This window comes from Megalops cyprinoides, chromosome 8, assembly GCF_013368585.1.
Source record: "Megalops cyprinoides isolate fMegCyp1 chromosome 8, fMegCyp1.pri, whole genome shotgun sequence".
In the NCBI taxonomy this organism is placed as follows: domain Eukaryota; kingdom Metazoa; phylum Chordata; class Actinopteri; order Elopiformes; family Megalopidae; genus Megalops; species Megalops cyprinoides.
In genome coordinates, this window is record NC_050590.1 from 9,983,643 (window position 1) to 10,005,682 (window position 22,040).

Here is a 22,040-nt window from a genome sequence, read left to right on the forward strand (position 1 = left end):
TACCTTAAGTACTGTTTTTGTTCATTTCATCATTATTATTTTAACAGCTCGTGAACAAGAGAACAAAGGCGATCGAACAAAAAAAAAAAGAATGAAATGTTTTTGTTTCTAGCCACAGAAGTCGCGAGGAGGAGAGGATTTCAAAACCAGGGGCAGTTTCGACTCCTGTTAAATTATCCGAGGAAGCACTAACCTCCAAGCCAGCTGAGCAGCCTGGGGCCAAAGAGGAAAAACAGGTCCCCCCATTGCCAGGTCAGGGCCCTGATGAGGCGCGGCGCGCTCTGAGCCTGTCCCACTTCTCCGAAAAAACAAGCTGGGATGTCCCTCTACGCTGTGTCTGTTGTCTCTTTCCACCCTACTCCCACTGTTCCTCTACCTCCACCCCAGGCAGGAATGTGCACTTTTCTCTACTCCCTGCTGTCCCCCTCACACACATGTGCACACACACACACACACACACACACACACACAAACACACACACACACACGCACACACACAAACACGCACACACCCCCGGCCCACGAGCTCTGGTGCTGCATATCTCCTCCAGCTCTGACCAGTTAGAGCTGGCTGAAGTACTTCCTGTATGAGAGATGGTAAGCGGAGCTCTGGAGAAAGGAAGACTTAATGGCACCGTGGCCCCAGCAATGACCAGGACTGAGGGGCCCAGTGGTCTGTCTCGAACCTTCCTACCTGACTACAAGCATGTCCCTCTCCCTCACCCCAGCATTCAGGAGACCTGGACAACAGGCCAGCTCATTTCACATGTGCTGTTTTGTGGTCACCATTCTACCATAATATTTTTTCCTGAAGTGAAACCACACTGTGGATGCCTTGACACATGCTTGGCCTATCCCCTACAAACACCATGAAGGAGATGATCTGTTAAATAAAGAAACAATGCGCAAACAATATTTCCTTCTCGTCAAAACAACTTTGTGTATCTATGGAATCATAACACCAGATTTCTTTCTTTGTTCATCATGCACATAATTCACTAAGAGCATAGCACATTTATTTTTGCTTTCACTTTCACATTATTTCATGCTTCCACTTGTTGACTGTCTTTAGCCAGTTGTTAGGTCAAGGCTATTAATACAGATATTTTTGTTTTTTTAAAATGTTTTGGAAGTGTAAAAGAGACTAACTGACTATACATAGTTTGCCTGAAGTAGGGGGAGGATAATCAGTATGTCTTCATTATCACTGATATGGTTGTCCCATCTGGAGTGGCCTGGTGTTTGTCTGCAGAACTTTCTCAGCTTGTAGTGCCTCTTTGTTTTTTGGGGTGTCTGTGTTTTGCATATGTCTGTCTTCTGTTTCTCTGCAGCTTATCTGTCTGCACCCGATGACAGGCTTGTGTATTTTTGTCAGTGTGACTTTGTGTAAGCACTGCCTGTCTGTCAGTCTTTCTACAATCCATCTAACCAGTGCACGTGTGCACGGTGTCCACAGAGCCCAAGCCAGTGTATGCCCAGCCCGGCCAGCCTGATGTGGACCTGCCTGTGAGTCCTTCCGATGCCCCTGTGCCTACTGCTGCCCACGATGACAGCATTCTCAGGTACATGTATTTACCTTCTCATCTTGCATGGAGAAATGGTAGCAGCCTTTATTTTATGCTCGATGCTGCTCGATGCTGATTTGTGTGTGTGTGTGTGTGTGTGTGTGTGTGTGTGTGTGTGTGTGTGTGTGTGTGTTTGTGTTTTCTTTGCTTCCATTCCAGGCCAAGTATGAAGCTGGTGAAGTTTAAGAAAGGCGAGAGCGTGGGACTGCGTCTGGCTGGGGGGAACGATGTGGGCATCTTTGTGGCGGGAGTTCTGGAGGACAGCCCCGCTGCCAAGGAGGGCCTGGAGGAGGGAGACCAGATTCTCAGGGTGCGGCGTCAGGGATAAAACATGCCCTGTTTGTCTTTTTTTTTTTTTTTTTTGAAAGTTTCCAGCACTGCCTTTGCCAAGACACTGGCAATAAGCAGCGTCCTTGGATTACTTAACTACAGTATCACATAAACGTTTGCAATCAAAGGTCGCATTTTATAGAATTGGATCATTGTAGTCTTCTGTGAAGTATGTACATTAAGGCTTTGGTGTGTGTGATGACTGTGCGGAACAATGTACATTTAGAAAATTTGTGCTTTGGGCTTGCTGTAAATTGACTTTGAAGGAAAGAGTGTGTGTTGGTGTTAGGTTTTCAAAAAGAATGAAGTCAGTGCACGGTTATTTTTTCACATTCCATTGTCCGTTTGTATGTTCTTGTAAAAACCTTGTAGCGCTCCCTGTTCAGTGGTGGATTTTGACATAGTGGTAAAGCGGTGCTATCATTCAGGCCAGACTGATGGCACGTGGAGGTGGAGATTGTATGTGTGTGAAGCAATATATGGCACTTTGCTGTTTATTACTGTCATTTATGTGCAACTGAACATCAAAGGAGTCAGGCTGCACCCCCGCTGAAATTCTGTCCGTGGTATTTTACACCTACACCTACAAAAATGGGATTTTTTTTTTTTTTTAAAGATGTTTTTAAGGAAAATTCCACTTTCATGTTTATTATCATCAAAATTCAAAGAAAACATGAAGCGCTTTGTGTTACTTCCTACTCTCAGATGCTGTCAGAAATTTCAGTGTGCCTTTCAAAGCCCCCCCACCCCCCCGCTGTTCAAACATGTTCCAAGATGGCCGAGCTTCCGGGGCATTGTTTCCCCTCCGCGGCTTTCCTCTCTCGGGCTGCCAAAGTCTGCACAGCGCTGTCCTTGTTTCCCGTTCCTTTCAGATGTCAGCCGGGAGAGGGAGTGATAAGGCCCGCCTTGGCTTTCCCCGAGTTCTCAGAGCGCAATGAAAATAAACAGGGTTATTGTGCCTTGGTCTGCAGTGGTGTGGGGTGTGGGGTTTGGGGGCTGGGGGGGCTTGGTAGGGATGTGTTCAAACAATATGGCCAAATGAGTCAGTCTTCTGTAACTCCCTCTCCCTAGGTAAACAATGTCGACTTTGCAAATATAATTCGAGAAGAGGCAGTGCTGTTCCTCCTTGATCTTCCTAAAGGCGAAGAGGTCACCATCCTGGCCCAGAAGAAGAAGGATGGTGAGTACTGGAGGGAGGGGGTGGGACCTGGTGTTTCATAACAGAAATGCTTAGGGTGGGCCCGGCATCTGGCTAGTGTTTGATGCGTCACAGATATTTTGTTTCATGTAGCTTTGCATTTATACGCATTCATTTAGGGCTCAGGGTGTTCAACACTGGCCATGCTTCCATGCTGGACTGACCCTCGATGCAGAGCACATCAGTGCTGTAGTCATTGGGTCAGAGTGAACGATCTGACTGATGTTAAAGCACTCAGCAAACTGAACCCACATGTTAATGTGATGTCATGGCAAGTCAGTTTTCAGTTGTCGTTTCTGACTTTTGTCCTCTCTGTTGTCTTTATCCCACTTCTTTTCTATGCCTCCAGTGTACCGGCGGATTGTGGAGTCGGACGTGGGCGACTCGTTCTACATCCGGACCCACTTTGAGTACGAGAAGGAGTCTCCCTACGGCCTGAGCTTCAACAAGGGCGAGGTGTTTCGCGTGGTGGACACCCTTTACAACGGCAAGCTTGGCTCCTGGCTGGCCATCCGCATCGGCAAGAACCACCAGGAGGTGGAGAGAGGGATCATTCCCAACAAGAACAGGTGCTGATCCACTCCTGATGCTGAGCACACCCTGTGATGGGGAAGTCATTAGCACTACCGTTGAGGGGCTCTGTGTGGAGCCGCTCACACCACCACCCCTGGGCAGTGCACTGAGGCGCATGAATTTTAAGCGCAGAGAACAGAGTGAGGTTATCTTTGGGACGCCTTTACATAATCGGTCTGTGAGCAAGGCAAGCGGAGCACTTGTGTATCTTTGGCAGGGTACTTGTGTATCCCCAGGGGGAGAATATGAATGATGTTAATTTTTAAAAAGTAGGGGCTGTCATGTGCTGTCTGAGCTTGCCCAAGGTTGCTTCCAGGCATACGGTTTTGGCAGTTTCATGTGAAAGTGAAGAGAGAGAGAGATGAGCCAAGATTTCACCAGATCTGGAGGGCACAATAATCCCAGTATCTGATAGGCCGCATGTATCCTCGCTGAAGTTGCCATAACCATATTAATGCTCCTGCCATCTTTAAAGGTCGGCCAAATGGTATCGAATCAACAATGCAAACATTAGCTGTGCTGAGTGTGTTCAGATATCTCTCGCAATTACCTAATAATGTTTTCTGTATGGTATGGAGAATTCCACGGAAAACAAACTACGATGTGTGAAATGCGATGAGATTGCTCCCTAGGCGTACAGCCTCCTTTATTACTTTTTCATTAAAAGTCTATCTCCACTCTACGGCTGAGAAAACAAAGGAGGACGTTATTTGAAAAGTAATAAAGAAAGCAAGTAGGATGGGATTTTTTTTTTTTTACACAAAATCCTATACAGCCTACATCTTTATGATGTTTGATAGCACTGTTAGCTTCTCCTAGGGGCAGGTAATGTTCACATCAGTTTTAGCAAACTCTTTCTCCTCCCTCTACCAACAGAGCAGAGCAGTTGTCCAGCGTACAGTACACTCTGCCCAAAACAGCGGGGGGTGACCGTGCAGACTTCTGGAGGTTCCGTGGCCTGCGCAGCTCCAAGAGGAACCTGCGGAAGAGCCGGGAGGACCTCTCTGCCCAGCCGGTCCAGACCAAGTTCCCCGCCTACGAGAGGGTGGTGCTGAGAGAGGGTGAGCCCTCGCCTGGCTTTGCGTTACCCTTTTCATACGCAGCAATAGATTGGGCTACGATTACATATTGTGTATTTGAGAGTGTGTGTGTGTGTGTGTGTGTGTGATTGTGTTTGTGTTTGTGTTTGAGAGAGAGAGAGAGTGAGTGGGAGGAGTGTGCACTGAGCTGAGCGATGTCCCTCTTGTTTAATCAGCTGGCTTCCTGAGGCCTGTGGTGATCTTCGGGCCCATCGCTGACGTGGCGCGGGAGAAGGTGGCCAGAGAGGAGCCGGACCTGTTTGAGCTTGCCAGTGAGTCACGTTCATGGCGTCTCATTTCACTGTCCCCGAGCTGCAGTGGCCATGCAGAGCTACAGCAGTCACACATTTTCACAACTATTGCACCTGGCCAGAAAAAAATTACACATTTTGGTTGTTTCACAGTGCAATGAGAACGCCGACCCATCTGATTACAGTACATTAAGGCAGTGGTTTCTTGGTACTGGTACCACTTCTACATATCTGGAGGGTATTGAATTTTAATCGTCTGATTGATCTCAAACAAGTAAGGTGATTCCTGTCCTGGACTCATTTGTGTGATTGCGTCACCATGTGATTGTGCTTACTTTTCAGAAACACTCGGTCATTTTGGAATGAAAAGTATGTGTTTGAATGCATAAATGCATTTAGCAAGCATTACCTATGTATTTAAGCATCCTTTCAGTTGTAACTGATAGCAATCTATGATGCCACAGTAGAACTTGTGTGTCAGTGAGCATTGTCAGAGTACTAATTTTCCTTTCCCCATCCTGTAGAATATTCTTTTGATGTAGTATGTTTTTTTTATATTGGAGAGGTAGCTTGCTGTTGTAGTTTGATGAAAAAGTAGATAAGGAGTGCAGTGCTGTGAATTTGTAGATTAGAGACTGCTTTTTGTATGATATCACTCCGCTTTTGGACACATATGGTATGGGCTGGGATAATTGAAGCTATTTGCTAGAGCAGATCTTCTGATATCGCTTTTGGAAAAAGTGAACTGGTAATTGCGTCTGGGGATTCCCTTTGATGTTTTCCTAGGAGGGGTGGGATAGCACACTTTTATTGCTTCATACTGGGATGTTGCCTGTTTCAGACTGGAGAGGCATGTTGTGTCCTGATAACAGCCAATGTATTATGTGTCAGATCATGTCTTCCTTATAGGTTATGATACATGCATTGTCGTGTGTGAGAACGGTCTTATTCAGATTGACTACCATAGTTTATAATTTTATCCTTTTACACAGTTAAGTATTTACTGAGGCAGATGTGGGTTAACTACCTTGCCCAATGGTACAACAGTAGTGGCCCAGTGTGGTATTGAACCACCAGCCTTTTTGTTACAAGCTCCTCCTTCATCCCTATGCCACAGTGCTGCCCCTGTCTCTCAACCTATATGCCCCCATATAGGTTTCAAATTTTTTCAAATGAACCAGAATTAATTTCTCATTTCTTGCATATGTCACATTGTTGTACATTATCAGCACTTATAAAGAGTGGGGGATTTCTTGTATAATGAATTTGCCAGAGTGAACTTAAACACATATGTTCACGATCATGCCCCCTTTACGTCATCTTGGATTACGGCACAAGGCCAATACTGGTAGTGATTGTGAAACTATAAATGCACTTCCCAACAGGCCTCTGTTATAAACAGTGCTAATGTGTGATCCTTTACTCCTTTTACAGAGAGTGAACCCCGAGACGCCGGGACGGACCAGCGCAGCTCCGGAATCATCCGGCTCCACACCATCAAACAGATCATCGATCGGGTGAGGAAGCCTGGAGCCTGTGAACATGGCCCCGCATTACCTGCTCACACACACATACGCTGCAGATATTTTCCCCTCTTCCGCGGTCCAAGTACAGCACAAACCCTCCTGACCTCCCCTCCTTTCCTTTTCATTTCGCTATTCAACCCTGTCTGAGGTCCTCTTTTCCTCTCTTCCCCTTTCCATTTCACCACCAAACCTCAGCTAATGTGCGCTCACTGTGTATCTCTTTACTGGATTTTGTGCAGGATAAGCATGCAGTGCTGGACATCACCCCCAACGCTGTGGACCGGCTGAACTACGCGCAGTGGTACCCCATCGTGGTATTCCTGAACCCCGACAGCAAGCAGGGGGTGAAGAACATGAGGACGCGGCTGTGCCCCGAGTCCAGGAAGAGCGCGCGGAAGCTGTATGAGCGCGCTCTGAAACTAAGGAAAAACAACCACCACCTCTTCACCAGTGAGTACTGCAGCGGAGAGCAAGAGGGAATGTGTGTGTGTGTGTGTGTGTCAGTATGTGTGGGGGTATGTGTATATGTGTGGGGGTTGTGTGTGTATATGTGTGTGTGCGTGTGCGTGTGTGTGTGTGTCAATATGTGTGGGGGGTGTGTGTATATGTGTGTGTGTGTGTGTATGTGTGTGTGTCATTATGTGTGGGGTGTGTGTGTGTGTGTGTGTGTGTGTGTGTGTGTGTGTGTGTATGCGTGCCATCACTCCCTGCTCCCCCTCAATGCATCTCGTGCAGGACTGCTCAGCTCTGGGCTGTAACAGGGATAAAGACATCATTACGCATTCAGAGCATGCCGCACCCCTGTGTGAAATGCTACGTGCTCCTCATTACTGAGAAGGCCTGGGGGGGACAGTGGACAGCGTACAGCATGGCTCCTGAACTCAGAGTGAGCCACATGGCCACGTACGTCACGGGCTAGAAAACAAGCACTTTTATTTTTAGAGCAAGCCTTATCTTTTTTTTTCTTTGTTCATTTAAATTCAGTGCAGAACCATTGGTGTGTGCAGGAGTTCAAGAGCCTTGCTAGCAGCAGGCCAGATGCACTTGTGTCACCTACCTGTCCCCCTTAGCAGTTCTAGCACTTATGTTTTTTCATTTTTTTCTAACTGCTATGTAGTATTGTTATTCGTCTCCAGTTGTTTAATTTTTCTGATAATTGTAATACTTGGTCTGTATTCATCGTTGGTGTAATTATTATAGCATCGAGTGGCCTGTTGGTAAATTTCATGTGTGGTCTGACATTTTCAATATATGCTGTTGTTCGTGTGACCTCAGTATATGCGTTTTTGCTTTCTAAGTTGCTCAGGGTAAGAGTGGCTTCCAAATGACGTCATTTAAATGTTACACGAACAAGAAAACCATCTCCCTTCAGTAGAGGCCCTTTAAGCATGTGTAGTAATAGGGTCAAGCTGATGGTTTAAGAATCATGCAGAATTGTAATGGTACAGACAGTGCTGGTCTTACATTACACAGCTCAGAATACGCCGTTGGGTAGCGTGCTGGAACAGCTTACATGGCAATAGATGTGTTTTCTCAAGGCAGTAAGTGCATAAGTTACATGTTGTGTTTGCAGGGTCTGCATGCACACTTTGGTTTGAAACAGTCTGCCTGTTTTGTGTGAATGTGTTTGAAAGCTTGTGTCTTGCCCTCTCTCTCCTCCAGCCACTATCAACATGAACAGCATGAATGACGGGTGGTATGGGGCTCTGAAGGAGACCATCCAGCAGCAGCAGAACCAGCTGGTGTGGGTCTCAGAGGGCAAGGTCAGTCAGACTCTGCACCATATCTTTGTTAACATCTCAATTCATTATTATGAATAATTTAATTCATCAGCAATGTAAAAGTTCTGAACTAACAAGCATGTCACGTCTTCACTAAAGGTCCGTTTTTGATAGCCTTCGTTGTCATCAGAGTACATCAGATTACAAAGACGCAAGTTTCAGTTCCTCTTGGCACTCTTCAGAAATAGTTTTTTTGATCAGATTAGAATAAATACGGGAATAAGAAATTGGATTGGTGCGTTTTCATTAAATGTATTGGCTTTCTTTCTTGACACCTGATTCCTTTGTCCTTTGTTTCTCTTGCCCTGCTCCTCCTCTCCTCTTGTTTTTACAACTATCCCCCCCCCCCCAGGCGGACGGCGCCCCCGAGGATGACCTGGACCTCCACGACGACCGCCTGTCGTACCTGTCGGCGCCGGGCAGCGAGTACTCCATGTACAGCACGGACAGCCGGCACACCTCGGACTACGAGGACACGGACACGGAGGGGGGCGCCTACACCGACCAGGAGCTGGACGAGACGCTCAATGACGAGGTCGGCCTGCCCAGCGAGCCTGCCATCACCCGCTCCTCAGAGCCTGTGCGTGAAGACCCGCCTGTCATCCAGGACGCCCCGGGGTACGCTGCATACCCCCACGCTGTGCAGCCCGAGCCCCTGAACCGGATCGACCCTGCCGGGTTCAAGACTCCTGCACCTCAACAGGTAACCTTTATTACATTACATTACATTATGTCATTTAGCAGATGCTCTTACCCAGAGCGACCTCCAAATGAGTCCATCACTATGCTAAGAGTAGTTATTGAGAAGTATTACAAGAGGTCAGTAAGTGCTAACTTTATCAGCTGGTCAGAAGCTGTGCTGTGTGTCTTAAAGGGGGCAGGCTTTTAAACAGGAGCGCTTGTGAGGTAAAGGAAAGATTTAAAATTTAAGAAGAAGAAAAGGAAAAGAAAAGATAAATTGAAAGATTGGAAGTTTTAGTCATTTTGTGTGAGTACATGTGTGAGCACGGGTATGTGTGTGTGCGTGCATGCATATTTCCATGGACGTGTACATATGTGTGTGCGTGTTTGCGTGAGTGTATGTGTATGTGTGTGTACACATACATGAGTTATCTGTTTCTGAAAATGACGTTCTGTCATACAATAGCAGCGGCTTCTGTTTGTGGGTATGATGTTGTCAGTGTTGTTATTGGGAAAAAGCTTTGTCTCTGTCAATTGTCTGAAATTGTATCCAGCCATGTGATCTCCCCCTAGTGTTTCCATGGTGAATTCTGAGTGACATCCTATCACACAATATAACTTGCATGCTTGAATAGGCAGTTTTAAGCTATATTACTGTAGCTAAATATATGTATCTGCTATTTTTTCAGATCTGATGTCCAGTAGCTTGTTTTTGTTGTGAGAAAAAAAAAAAGAAATCAGAACAGGTCATATTTCATTCCCTGAGTCATTACATAAACAACAAAGATGGTTCATGCTGCAAATACCATTGATCTGATTATTTTTTTAAACCCAAACCAATCATGATGAGCCTCCGTTTGAGTACCGTTTTGAGGAAGAAGAAGAGGTGGAGTTGGCAGCAGAGGTGCTGGAGTGAGGGTGTGCTTGACGCAGCGCCGCTTAAACGTTTCTGACCACTGCTTCACAGGCAGCAGAGGCTGCTCCCACCATGCCCTGCCTCCCACAGCAGCCCGAGCCCCAGGCTGAGACAGCGCCCCCTGCTGTCGACCTCCCTGTTCATGACCCTGGGGAGACCCCTGAGGAGGCTCCTGCAGCTCCCCAGGGCGACCCCAGCCCCGAGCCTGACTCGGTTAGGAGACCCACCCCCGAGCTAGCCCCGCCCCTGACACACGAACCCCTCCCGTCCGGACCACCCGATTCAGAACCCCAGGTACCAACTGCGCCCACCTCTGGACCTCGGGCCGGCCCTGCCCGGCCGGCTGCTACCTGCCTGTCTCTCGCCACGCTTCCCACTGGCCTCTTGCATGAGTGCTGTGTCCACTGTGCGCTTCTCAAGGGGAAAAGAGAGGAAGAAGTCAGTTCACGTTAACCAGACTGTGGCTCTGATGAGCCCGTTGGCACCCAGAGAGAGAGAGGGCAAAGAAGAACCTCTGAGAAGCTCTCACTGTTGCTTACTACTTTTGCATGGCTCCAGAGTTCTTGGGTTCATTTCTGTTTGTTTTGTCCTTGGTAGTAGTAGCAGCAGTAGTGGTAGTAGACTTTGATTGAATGGACTGTTAATTTGATTGACTGGGAAGTTGCACGTTTAACTTCTTGCCCTGAGTTTGAAATGTAGCCCTTTTTGCTTTTCTGTCCTTAAATTAGCACCTTGATGCCGGGGTGTTAATGTTGATTCTATTGGAATTGGTGGCTAAAGGAACTACTGCAGTTGTTGTGGGACAGTCTTTCATTATTACAAGGCTACTTATCAAACGTCAGGTATTTTATAACTAGATTTCAGGTTACGACAGAGGTATGTGTTTGAATGGTAATGGTCTAGTATTTGACTGTAGCAGCAAGTTCCTTGACTGCTGTATGACTTTGTTCAATAATACGCTTTTATGTGTCATCTAACTGAGAAATAACAGCCGCCACTCAGTGTCCTCTCTTTCAGGTGTTTCTGCTGTCCTTTCTCCCTAAAACGTTCAGCGCTGGACTCTAACAAATCGTTTGTCTTAATATTGTGTGTTGAACAATGTTGGCTGATTCAGTTTGATTGACTGATTGTGGTTTTGCGGGCTATGTTTTAGTGCTCCGCTATGGTTATTGACTGTAGGTTTCTCGATTTCGATGCTGTTTGTCACAGATTTACAAGAAGGATCTGTACAGCATGGAGGAACCTGTGAGACAGCATGGGCTAAACCAGCAGCCCCCAGCGGTTGGGCCGCCCCTCACCTACGAACCCCAGCCCCCATACCAAGGCGAACAGCCGTACAGAGATTACGACCACCCCCCCTATCACTACGAGGGGGGCAGCAACTACCTGGAACCAAAGTCTCACAGCTACGACCCGCACCTGCACTACGAGAACCGCGTGCCTCACTACGAAGAAGAGTGGCCCCCTTATGACCAACGGACCTCGCCCCAGCCGCCCGGTTACCAGCCGGCCCGCCCGCCCTTTGAGAACCAGCACCCCCCGGGCTACGACCCACGGCTTCCCTACGACGGCAGGCCTGAGCGGGACTACAGCCCCCCGCAGCCTCGCTACGACGAAGCGCCCATGGGCTACGACACTCGGCCACGCTACGAGCCGCCGCCCAAGAGCTATGGAAAGCCAGGGCCGGTGCGTTACGACGAGCCTCCCCCACCCCCCTCGGGAGGGTACGACACGCGTCCTCGCTACGAGCCGGACGCCCACGCCTACCCACCGGTTGCGGCACGCTCCCCAGAGCCCCCCAAGCAGTACTACACCGAGCCTCCGTCACGGCCTACCTACAACCAAGCGCCCCAGAACCGCGCCTACAAACCAGGACAGTACGAGCCCATTGGGAACTCGGATGCCCCCTTGCCCCCTCCCAAACCAGAGTCTCTTCCGTTCCCTCTAGACTCTGCAGTCAACATGCCCGCTAAACCCCTGCCCCCACCCCCTAGGGAGGAGCCAGAGGATGATCCCGCCATGAAGCCGCAGTCGGTGCTGACAAGGGTCAAGATGTTTGAGAACAAGCGCTCGGTGTCGATGGACAGGGGCAAAGAGGCAGGTGACTCTGCTGGGCTTCGGGTAGGTATCCATGCATAGACACACACACGGGCTGAGGAGCAGTCATTGTGGCTGTTCAGATGAAGAGAAAGATTCTTCATTCTTCAACAGTTAAACAGGATAAATAAATGTTTATGTTGTCCATAATTTTCACATTGGATGATAAGGGCTGCATCTGATTGTTCGGTAAAATAACGAGCTGTTCATCGTTAGTTCATTATTAGTTATAGAAGGGAATTGAATGCGTATGGTTCAGTGTGAGTTGAGCTTTGTTTTTCCTGCTTCAGCCAGTGGATCTGCCCCCCAAACCTGTCATTGTCCCTGGCCCTGTCCCCAAAGCCAACTCTCTGAGCCATCTGGACCAGGAGAAGGCTGCTTACAGGTAATCAGGGATTCTCACTGGATCCAACAGCACTGAGCCAGCATCACAGCAGAAACAGCATGTGGTGTATAATAGAAATGACCGGTAGTTTCACTCCAATAGTTTGATAAGCGGGTATAATAATAAAATATTTATTATGTAATAAAAAAAGGTTTTCACCAGCACAGCTGTTTTGTTAGAGCTGCTCTTTCCAGTTTGTCTATTGTAATCTCAGAGCGCCCCCTAGTGGCCACATGCCAGCATTTCAGCCACATTTTAGTTTCCAAAATGCTCTGGATTGCTTTTCCTTGTCAGCTCTACAGGCGACAGTGAATTAGTGCTGTCAAGATTGCTGGTGTCCCACACTTGTACAGGATGTACTCTCCCGCGTGTCGTTGCACTCCCTTGCATTTGTTTTTTTGCCCATAGAGGGCTCTGTTGATCCATGTGGGGGGTTCTCCTGTGGGTTTCAAGCCAAGACTCTTCCCACTGTCCCTCTCAGAGCACCTGAGCCCCAGCGGCCCAAAGCGGCTGAGGACATTGTGCGCGCCAACCACTACGACCCAGATGAGGATGAGGAGTACTACAGGAAGCAACTGTCCTACTTCGACCGGCGCAGTTTCGACAATAAGCCCGCCCCCCAGCCCAAGCCTGCAGTGACCCAGCCTGTGCAAAACTACCCCAGGTAATGTCCTCACCTCAGCCTCTCTCTAGCAGTGTAACCAAGGGAAACACTGGTCCTGCACAGCAGTAGTTTTTATTTATACAGAACAACAAGTGAATGGTTTTATTGCAGGGCATGATGAATGGCTGTGTCATTTCCTATTTACCTCGCACATGGAGGCCCATTTGCTGAGAGCTCTACCTCAAATAGGGTTACTCCAGTGCAGAGATTTGGGCTTTCAGTCTAACAACCCTGGAACAATGCTTACAAATCAAATCAATTCAAGTCACTGCTTTCCAAGTTGTAATGGGAATTTGCCAATCAGCAGCTCACCACTCACCCCTGCTGTAAAGCGGATCCTGGTGTTGAAATGAGAGTGAATCTAGGCCTGCATTGACATCTGGCCACACTTCTTTGACTACTGCTCAGACCTGGAGCATAGATAAGAAATCATTCTGGTAAGATGTTAAAATTGGCTCTTTGTGCGGATGCTTACTTGATTTCACCCAGCCTACTGTGCCCTCAAATAGCTCTCAGGTACGGGGCACTGGGCTGGGTCCCCACAGAGCTGAAGGAGTGCAGGGCAGGTTTGAGCAGCAGGGGTGCTAGTTACGTAACCTAAAAGACACTGCTAAGCACCATAATTCTCCAGCATGGAGCGGTGAATGTGCCATGAGGTTTCAGTCACCAAGCAAGAAGTAGTCATGCCATTACCCTGTGTAGATGTGCTCAAAGGAGGTGCAGAATTTGCTGGAGAAATTGTAAAATCATTCGTTATAACCGCTGATGTTAAATAGTGTTGAATAGGCTGACTAAAAGTAATAAAAAAGCTGTCGGGGTGGTCCCTAAATTCATTCTTGCCGTGGTAGTCCCTGTTTTGTTTAGAGCTGGCCAGTTTAATATGCTTGTACCTTTATGCTCTTTTTTTGTGGAAGCTTTAATATTTCTTTTCCCCTGTATTTCACTGGATATCGTTCTCCATGCCTCTTTTCCGCACTGTCACCTTCACCCTTCAGTAAATTTCATGGCTCTTACACTACCTTTGACCACTTGAATAGGAGTCAAACGTTGTAAGAATTGACTGCCTTTCAAAGTCACAGCTTTATAGTTCTTACTGCATTGTTCAGTAGAATTCCTCTCTGAGTCACCATTCCCTTCAATGTGCGTGTCTGCCTCGTAGAAATAAATAACACGCATGAAGACCAGCTTGAATTTAAATTTTTCCCCTAACAGTGTTGGCCTATACGGTTTTGATGCATTACTAATCCTACTGTGATGTTGGATGGGGCTGTGCAGAACAGCTTTATGTGCAGTACATCGCACTCTACACTACAGGCTCTGGCATTGTCTCTGTTGTTTTGTTCAGTGATGCAAATTTCTTTATTCTGAGAGTAGACTGTTTTAGCCCTCGAGGTTTATTGAGATAGTTTGTGATGCCTCTGTAGCAATAATCTGTTTCCTAACTACAGTTTGTCATAATCCTTACATGAATCATTCTGTTTTTGTTTATTTTTAGTGCTTTTATGTTATGATAATATATAAATAATATATTATACAAACTGTTATTTATATTTGTATTCATCCAACAGGCATTACTGGTGCTATCTTCATACATACTCTTATGACCATTATTCTCATTATTAATATTATTTGTAGTTGAATCAGTCCAAGTAGCAAAATTAGTACTGTTAGCATGTTTTGACATGCGGGGTACGCTTTAGGTCACAGCTTATTCAGTGCATATGTATAATCTGTTAGACGTTGTGTAGGTAGAAATGCATGACAGCATCCTTCGACCTGCAGATGGAAATGACAGCTGCATCAAACGGTTAGAGCATGACTGTGTGGTTGTCGTGTGCTTGTGTTTGGTTCAGGGTGGAGTCGGTGGAGAATACGAGCCCAATGGAGAAAAAATACGAGCCTGTGCCTCAGATCACCCCACCCCCTGTGCAGTACGGCCAGCCCAGCCCTGTGGCCCCGCCTGCCACACTGCCCAAACCCGTCACCCCTGAATGTGAGTGCTTCCCGTCCCAAGCGTAACTACATCCAAGCTCGCCATTTAGCCACTTCCTGCTTTCCAGCCCTGGGAAGCTGTTTGCGTTACCTGTGACATCTTATCCACTATGAACATCTGTACTGTCTGTGATTGGCTGTCACAGCCATGTGAGATGCATGTGTATTTGTATAAAATAGCCCGATTCAAAATTTGTTGGTGACTGAAATATGTGTGGCACCTTTTCCATAGTGGTCTGTCTTTTCCACAAAGCAGGTTGATTTTTTTTTTGTCCAGTGCTTTATGGGATCATAGAGGTCCTCTCTGTGGTCAAGTGAGTGATGAGTTGAGAGTATTTTAGGCCCCAGTGGTATTCCCAGACTGTTTTTTTAGTGTACTTATGTGTCTGAGTTTTTCATCTGTAAATGGATTGATATTTTTACTGTTCAAATATAAAAACATGTTACAGGCAGCCATATGTTGGTGTTATTAACATTCCCAAAATATGCAAACACAGGCTAACGCCGAGTGAAGCCACATGTTAAAATCTGTTGTGGCAGTGCTTCAGACAATCCGAAATGCTGGGAGTTAAGCCAAGACTGATTTTAATCACCAGACAGTAAGGCTCTCACCTGAAACAAATAATCGTTGAAGTGTGGCATTTGAGTTTTTAAACCATGTTTCCCTTGACCTGCCCTCACTGTAGGTCAGCCATTCCTGAGGTGAACCAGAAGCATTTGTATAGCAAATAGACCCCAGCCCACTGTACGCTGGCCAGATATGAGTGTAGTTTAGCCCAGAGCAGGTGAGTCAGTAGTAGGCGTGTTTTTCCTGTGTAAAATACCCTAGCAAGAAAGTCCCTTTAGTAGCCTCATTAGTGTATTGGCCACAATGTAAGTGTTTTCCTCAAAATCTAGTCTCCTCAAGCCACAGTTCCCTCGAGCTAGATTTGTTATAGCTAATGCCAAGTGGTGAAAGGTGATGGTACCTGTCGAAGCGACGCAGTAGATGTGCACCCAAGCAGACATCACTGTTTTCTTTGGAAGAGCTTGTGTTACTAGTACAATAGCGAGGCTTGAAATCCAGAATTCCAACAAAAACTGTTTACATGATTTGCAACAACAAAATACCAGATTTTGTGTATAGGTTGTAAAAAAGAAGTGCTGTGGCATTTGTCAAAACAGTCATATCTTGGTAAGTGCCTTTGTGTTGCTGTGTCATCAGTGGTAGAAGTTGCTGTGGTATTCCCCTTCCTGTAGTGCCCTGTTAGACATGCAGTGTGTAAAACACCCCCTTGGTTATTGTTCTGCATTGGGTAAAGAGGTTGTATCATTGTTTGGTCTGAAAAAAGGTTATTTTTGTTTTTTGTAGTATCCATATGTGCAATTTTTTAAAAATCTCTTCTGGGGGTGTCATTATCATACCTGCCTTCTATATAGGTGAGTGTAGGTGGCGTCAGAAAAGTTTAGGTTTAAAGATCATCTGGGCTTAGCAGAAGTGCTTCAGGTTGTAAATTATAGTTGGTCAGTTGAAATGTAAAATTCTTCACTAAGTCTCAGAACATAAACATAAGGCACGTTAGTAGAAATTAAATATACTTAAATTTACTTTAAAACAGTAACAGTTGTGACTGCTTACACCGTGTGCCAGATGGCTCTGTCACATTCCTGAAAGAAGACCTGAATGTGATGTGTACCTCTCCCATCCTCCCTGCCCTTCCAGTGAACCCCCTGCCTGATCCTCTTGGCTCCCCGAAAGCCAAGCCTGACCTGTCGGGGCTGAGGCCTGCTAACAGAGAAGACACAGTCCAGAGCAACTACCTGCCCCAGAAAAGTTTCCCAGAGAAGTCTCCGGTCAACGGCACTGACCCAGCCCCTAAGCCCCTGGGTGTGCCGGCTGCCTCCAGCTACAACCGCTACGTCCCCAAGCCATACACCACCTCGGCTCGGCCCTTTGAGCGTAAATTTGAGAGCCCCAAGTTCAACCACAACCTGCTGCCCAATGACACGCAGCCAAAGGCGGACCCTGTCCTTAAGCCTGTCGGCGGAGTGCAGCCTCCCAGTCTGGCCAATAGCAAGCCCCAGATCTCTCCTCAGCCGGCTGAGCTGGACAGTGGACTGGATACCTTCACACGCACCATAGACAACAGACCCAAATACCAGCACAACAACATCAACGCTGTCCCCAAGGCCATCCCAGTCAGGTAGGCGCCTGTTCTCACCAACAGCGAGGTTTATTTCACTGGCTGGCTTACCGCCTTCCTCTAGGTCTCACACAATGTGCCTGTGAGCAGTTAGATGTCTGGGAAACCAGGACAGTCACAGCATTAACTTTTAAAATTTCTCTCTGAATCACATTTTCAATCAAATTTTCATCCTGAAGCTTGCACAAAGGCAGGCCAGGTCTGTCACTGCGAGACTGACTTTCTGCTTGTTGTGCTCACATTCCCCCCCCGCCACCCCCCCCATGCAGCCCGAGCGCACTGGAGGATGATGAGGAGGATGAGGGGCACACAGTGGTGGCCACAGCCCGGGGCATCTTCAACAGCAACGGTGGCGTGCTGAGCTCCATAGAGACGGGCGTGAGCATCATCATCCCCCAGGGGGCCATCCCTGAGGGCGTGGAGCAGGAGATCTATTTCAAGGTCTGCAGGGACAACAGCATCCTTCCGCCCCTCGACAAGGAGAAGGGTCAGTGCTCCACCACTCTGCTCACACTGGCACCTTGGGGGCTGCTTTTTCCCCCATTTCCCCGGTTCCCGAATATAACTCATTCAAATGGCAGACATGATTATTTTGCACCTTCCTAAGCACATTATAACTTCTGAAATATGTGATGGAGTCTATATATCATTTCCCTCAAATTTCTGATTGGCAGATTGTATGTGTTCCTAATTAGTTAGCCAGGTGCCACATTAGACCCCTTATAGCTGGAATTCCAGCACTAACCCAGTCAGTGCCATAACTTCACAGACAGGTATCGATACAAGGTTTCTTGTTTCTTTTTAAATTCCTCACACTTCTTCGCATTTCTTTTTTTTTTTTTAATTTGTCATTTCCCTCTTTTATATTCATCCAGGCTAAGTTTTGTTTTCCTTCACTGTGCACAGTTATAGGCCTCAGTGCTGTCTATTACAAATCGTAGCAGTATGGAGAGCGAGAACAGAACCCCCCCCCCCCATTCTGTCTATAATGCTGTTGTGTCTGTGTGTCCCTGTAGGAGAAACTCTGCTCAGCCCGCTGGTCATGTGCGGCCCTCACGGCCTGAAGTTCCAGAAGCCTGTGGAGCTGCGCCTACCTCACTGTGCGTCTATGACCCCCGACGGTTGGTCTTTTGCTCTAAAATCCTCCGACTCCTCGTCGGGTACGCTGTCCTCTCTCTGTCCTTTTTTGGGGGCGGGGGGGGTCTTTGGGATGCTGTGAAAATCAGTTGGTTGTGGGTCACTCGTGGGGAGATTTGAGCTAATCAGTTCATTCATCTGTTCATTCGTTTTTAATTCACCTCATGTACTTTCCAGATCACAGCCTCACTGCTTTTATTTTTGGTGTGAAACATCCGTTTGTGTGTGTTTGTTTTTTTTTGTTTCAGTTTGTCTGTAATCATTTATAATGGCTGACAGCAATTGCATGTCATTTCACTGTCTTCATAGACTCTAAGGTGTGATGAAAATCTGCAATGACTGCTTCTGAAAAGTTAATATTGTCTTTATGTCACAGGAGCTCGTCGTCTTGTATTGAATGAGTGTCGGTTTGCTCACACATAGCTATTGTGAAATGATGTTCTAAAATGCAGCATCTATCATTATTATAACTGATTATTCCCATTTATTTTCCTCACTTCAGAAACCGTCCATTGTGAGACCAAGTTATTTGTGTGTGACTCGTTATGTAACTACAAGCACTTCAAGGTTACCAATCTGATGGCTGTCTTCCACACTGTAGTTTTGTACAGTAAACTTGGCAGTGGCATGGATTAGCTGCTAATTACTCCCCATTTAGAGCTCGGCTAAAAGGAATAAATGGAACTGCAGTCTCGTTTGTTGTCCTGCTTCATTGTGAAGAGATTACAGGGTTGGGGTTTAATCCTCTTAATGTAAAACAAGTCCATTCTTTCCTTTCATTTAGACTCCACTTGTGTCCGGGTCTCTGACTCTGTCCTCAAATTGGGCTTTGAAATCCGAAAGCTTTTAATTGTGGTTTCTGTTCCAGAGGCATTGTGCAACTGCAAGAAGCCTCAGTCTGGCTCTGCTTGTAGTAGAGCTCTCAAGCTGCTCACAGAAACGTCTCTCCTTCTCTCATACCCCTGCTTCTCATACCCCTACAATTCCATTCACAGTAACTGAAAAATGCTTCCCTTCTCCTTTGCATTTGTAGAATTCGAATTACAGCAAACAAAGTGTGTAATCTGTGAGCGCACCGATGAAGTGGTTTGATCTGGAGATTTCATGAAACTCTTTATTCAGGTGGCCGGCTGCTTAAAGAAAAGAACACAGTTATTTGAAACCTCAATGTCCCTTTCAAGAGTACTGAAAGAGTGAAATGTTGTGTGTGGGAAATGTGGAGTGTACCAGTCCCAGTTTAGTACTCAATTGAATTCTAAACCCATGTTGACTTATTTTATGTATTAGTCTACAGTAATCCCAGAACAGTCTATTTCAGTGAAAATTTGAAATAGTACTGGGAAACTACTGTATGTCAGAAGCACTGTTTGTGGCTTAGTCGGTTTTTGCATAATTTTCCAAAGCCCAAGGGTTGGCGAACTAGGAATAACCCACAACTGAAAATAACACTCACTCCCCTCATAATGTGAAAAAGACATCATTTGCAATCAGTGTAATTCCAAAATCAGTTTTGGTCTGCAAAACCTCATCAAGGGTGGCTAGGTACTGGTGTTTACATAGACATCATTGTAACTGGACAGCAGAATTCATTGAAATTTGTCAGTATTTTAGGAGTATGGTGTAGTTCATAAAGGAGCAGAATTTTACAGACATCATTCCCTTTTTGGTCTTAATATGGTTATCCTTTTTCTCCCTTCCCTCTGCACCTTTACCTGCAGGTGATCCCAAGAGCTGGCAGAACAAATCTCTCCCTGGAGACCCCAACTACCTGGTGGGCGCAAACTGTGTGTCCGTGCTCATCGACCACTTCTGAAGAGGGAAACAGCTGGTCTGTTACTGAATGTGAAAGTGGGGATCCCTCCCCTCCCCAAGGCCCAGGGACCGCACCATTCAATGAAGTATTAAACCTCCGTTGTCTGACAACGTTTACTTATACCCACAAATATTGCAAGAGGAACGAAGGAGGCTGATATTCTAAGTGCTGTTCTTTTTTTCTTTTTTTATGCGCTTAAAGGCTTGCAAAAATGATGAAAATAAAAACTCTTGAACCATTTTTGGAATGCATGCCCAGTGCCACTGACTGATGAATCTCATTTTTAGCCAAGTTTTCCTACTGACCACTGACTAAAAAAACTGCTTTCTGACAATTTTCCATTCATCACAAATCAGAAAGATATTTAAAAGGAGCAATGGAATACACACACACACACACACACACACACACACACACGCACATGCACACACTAACAACATATTAGTAATGCTGACAACATTGCATAGCATTCTTTTTTTTCCATTAGTAGCACAGGTGAGGACTGTGGTCATGTTTATATTCTTTTTTTTGCGGATTTGTGAAGGTTTGGGAATGCTTTGCCTGAAAGTTGGCAGATGAAGATGGCAAGCATTTTGAAGACTTGAAGATGAAGTATTGTGAACAGATTTCCTTATCCAGCTCATACCTCCAACTAGGTCTCTTTTCTTATAATTACTTTCAAAAAATATTTTACCTTATTAATAAGCAGACTGACTTGACCTTATTTCTATCATCACAACTCCTGCTGTCTCGAGATCTATGCATGTGCTATGACTCAGGTCCTGAAACCTGCTCAGTCCAATACACATTAAAATCTCCATCTTACACTAACAAGCAGTGATGCCTTATCTGCATATTATTCACTATTTTCAGTACTTAAAATACTTTTTTTAAGTTATGATAAATTATGAAAACAAAAATGAAGAGGTGTCTTTTGCCATTTTGTGAAACCCACTGTATAAATGAACTTGGGGTTAGCACACAAGAATAATCAAGGCTGAGGAAATGGTTTGTTTTCTTTTTCTGCTATGCATATGAAATAAAAAGAAAAGGATAAACAAGTGTTGAAAATGTGGCTGTACATAATGCTAGCATATATGGCCTTGGTTCTTGGTTTGTAAATGAACTTTTGTATGTCTTTGTTATTTTGTATAAAACTAAACTGAGAAAAAAAAGTTTCTAAAAAAATACTAAATTGGTTATCTTTGTATTCTGGTTATAACCTTGAGCCTTGGAACTTATCAGTAATAAATCCAACTTTTCTACCAGTATATACACACTACATGTAAACATTTTTAACTGTCACCTTTGTATGCTCATTTACAAAACAAAAAAAGTGCTTGGTTTAAATAATTTAAACAATGTGTACTTTAAAGGGGTCTGCTTTGAAAGGTGTCCCCTTCATTTATTTGTGATACTGGATGCTGTATTGTGTGCCCTGAAATGTATTTTTGTACTAATAGACAATTTATTATGGCACATCAGTACTATTTTCTTTAGATATAACACAGCTTCAATCAGATATTAGCTTTTATTCACGTGTGGCTGATAAGATTTTTTTTTTTTTTTTTTTTGGTTTCTTTTTTCTTTGCAACACATTTCTAAGTATACCACTGTATTGATTAATAAAATCATTTTTAAAGTAAATGGCCCTCTGTTGTTGTGTTGTCCTGGATATAATTGCTTTATTTTACTGCATTAAATATGCAGAATAGTATTCTGATCAAGTGGAAGGATTTGATTCGATGACTCTGCAGGAAGTTAATGGTTACACTGATTTTTGATCATTTGCTTAGCAGATTTCTTTATCCAAGGCACCTAACATATCTTACGTAATATCAGTCAATCACATAACGAATATTTTCGTAA

General features: G+C 45.6%; 1 protein-coding gene across 7 annotated transcripts in view; it reads left to right on the plus strand.

Annotated features, from left to right (window-relative positions):
* LOC118782478 (tight junction protein ZO-1-like) overlaps positions 1-21,359 on the plus strand; it is a 102,973-nt gene extending 81,614 nt beyond the window's left edge. For 3 of the 7 annotated variants that reach the window (XM_036535854.1, XM_036535859.1, XM_036535860.1), the window contains 20 exons: positions 113-252; positions 1,457-1,562; positions 1,725-1,875; positions 2,967-3,075; positions 3,443-3,662; positions 4,543-4,727; positions 4,922-5,017; positions 6,431-6,513; positions 6,762-6,972; positions 8,185-8,285; positions 8,656-9,006; positions 9,952-10,194; positions 11,110-12,021; positions 12,288-12,382; positions 12,864-13,046; positions 14,900-15,039; positions 16,741-17,221; positions 17,491-17,708; positions 18,238-18,381; positions 20,077-21,359. In XM_036535854.1, coding sequence (XP_036391747.1) covers positions 113-252; positions 1,457-1,562; positions 1,725-1,875; positions 2,967-3,075; positions 3,443-3,662; positions 4,543-4,727; positions 4,922-5,017; positions 6,431-6,513; positions 6,762-6,972; positions 8,185-8,285; positions 8,656-9,006; positions 9,952-10,194; positions 11,110-12,021; positions 12,288-12,382; positions 12,864-13,046; positions 14,900-15,039; positions 16,741-17,221; positions 17,491-17,708; positions 18,238-18,381; positions 20,077-20,171 — 4,264 coding nt within the window. In that variant the 3' untranslated portion in view covers positions 20,172-21,359. The remainder of the gene's footprint in view (positions 1-112; positions 253-1,456; positions 1,563-1,724; positions 1,876-2,966; positions 3,076-3,442; positions 3,663-4,542; positions 4,728-4,921; positions 5,018-6,430; positions 6,514-6,761; positions 6,973-8,184; positions 8,286-8,655; positions 9,007-9,951; positions 10,195-11,109; positions 12,022-12,287; positions 12,383-12,863; positions 13,047-14,899; positions 15,040-16,740; positions 17,222-17,490; positions 17,709-18,237; positions 18,382-20,076) is intronic. The other 4 variants (XM_036535855.1, XM_036535856.1, XM_036535858.1 and 1 more) reach the window with 4 other exon arrangements.
* The last annotated feature ends 681 nt before the right edge of the window (positions 21,360-22,040 follow it).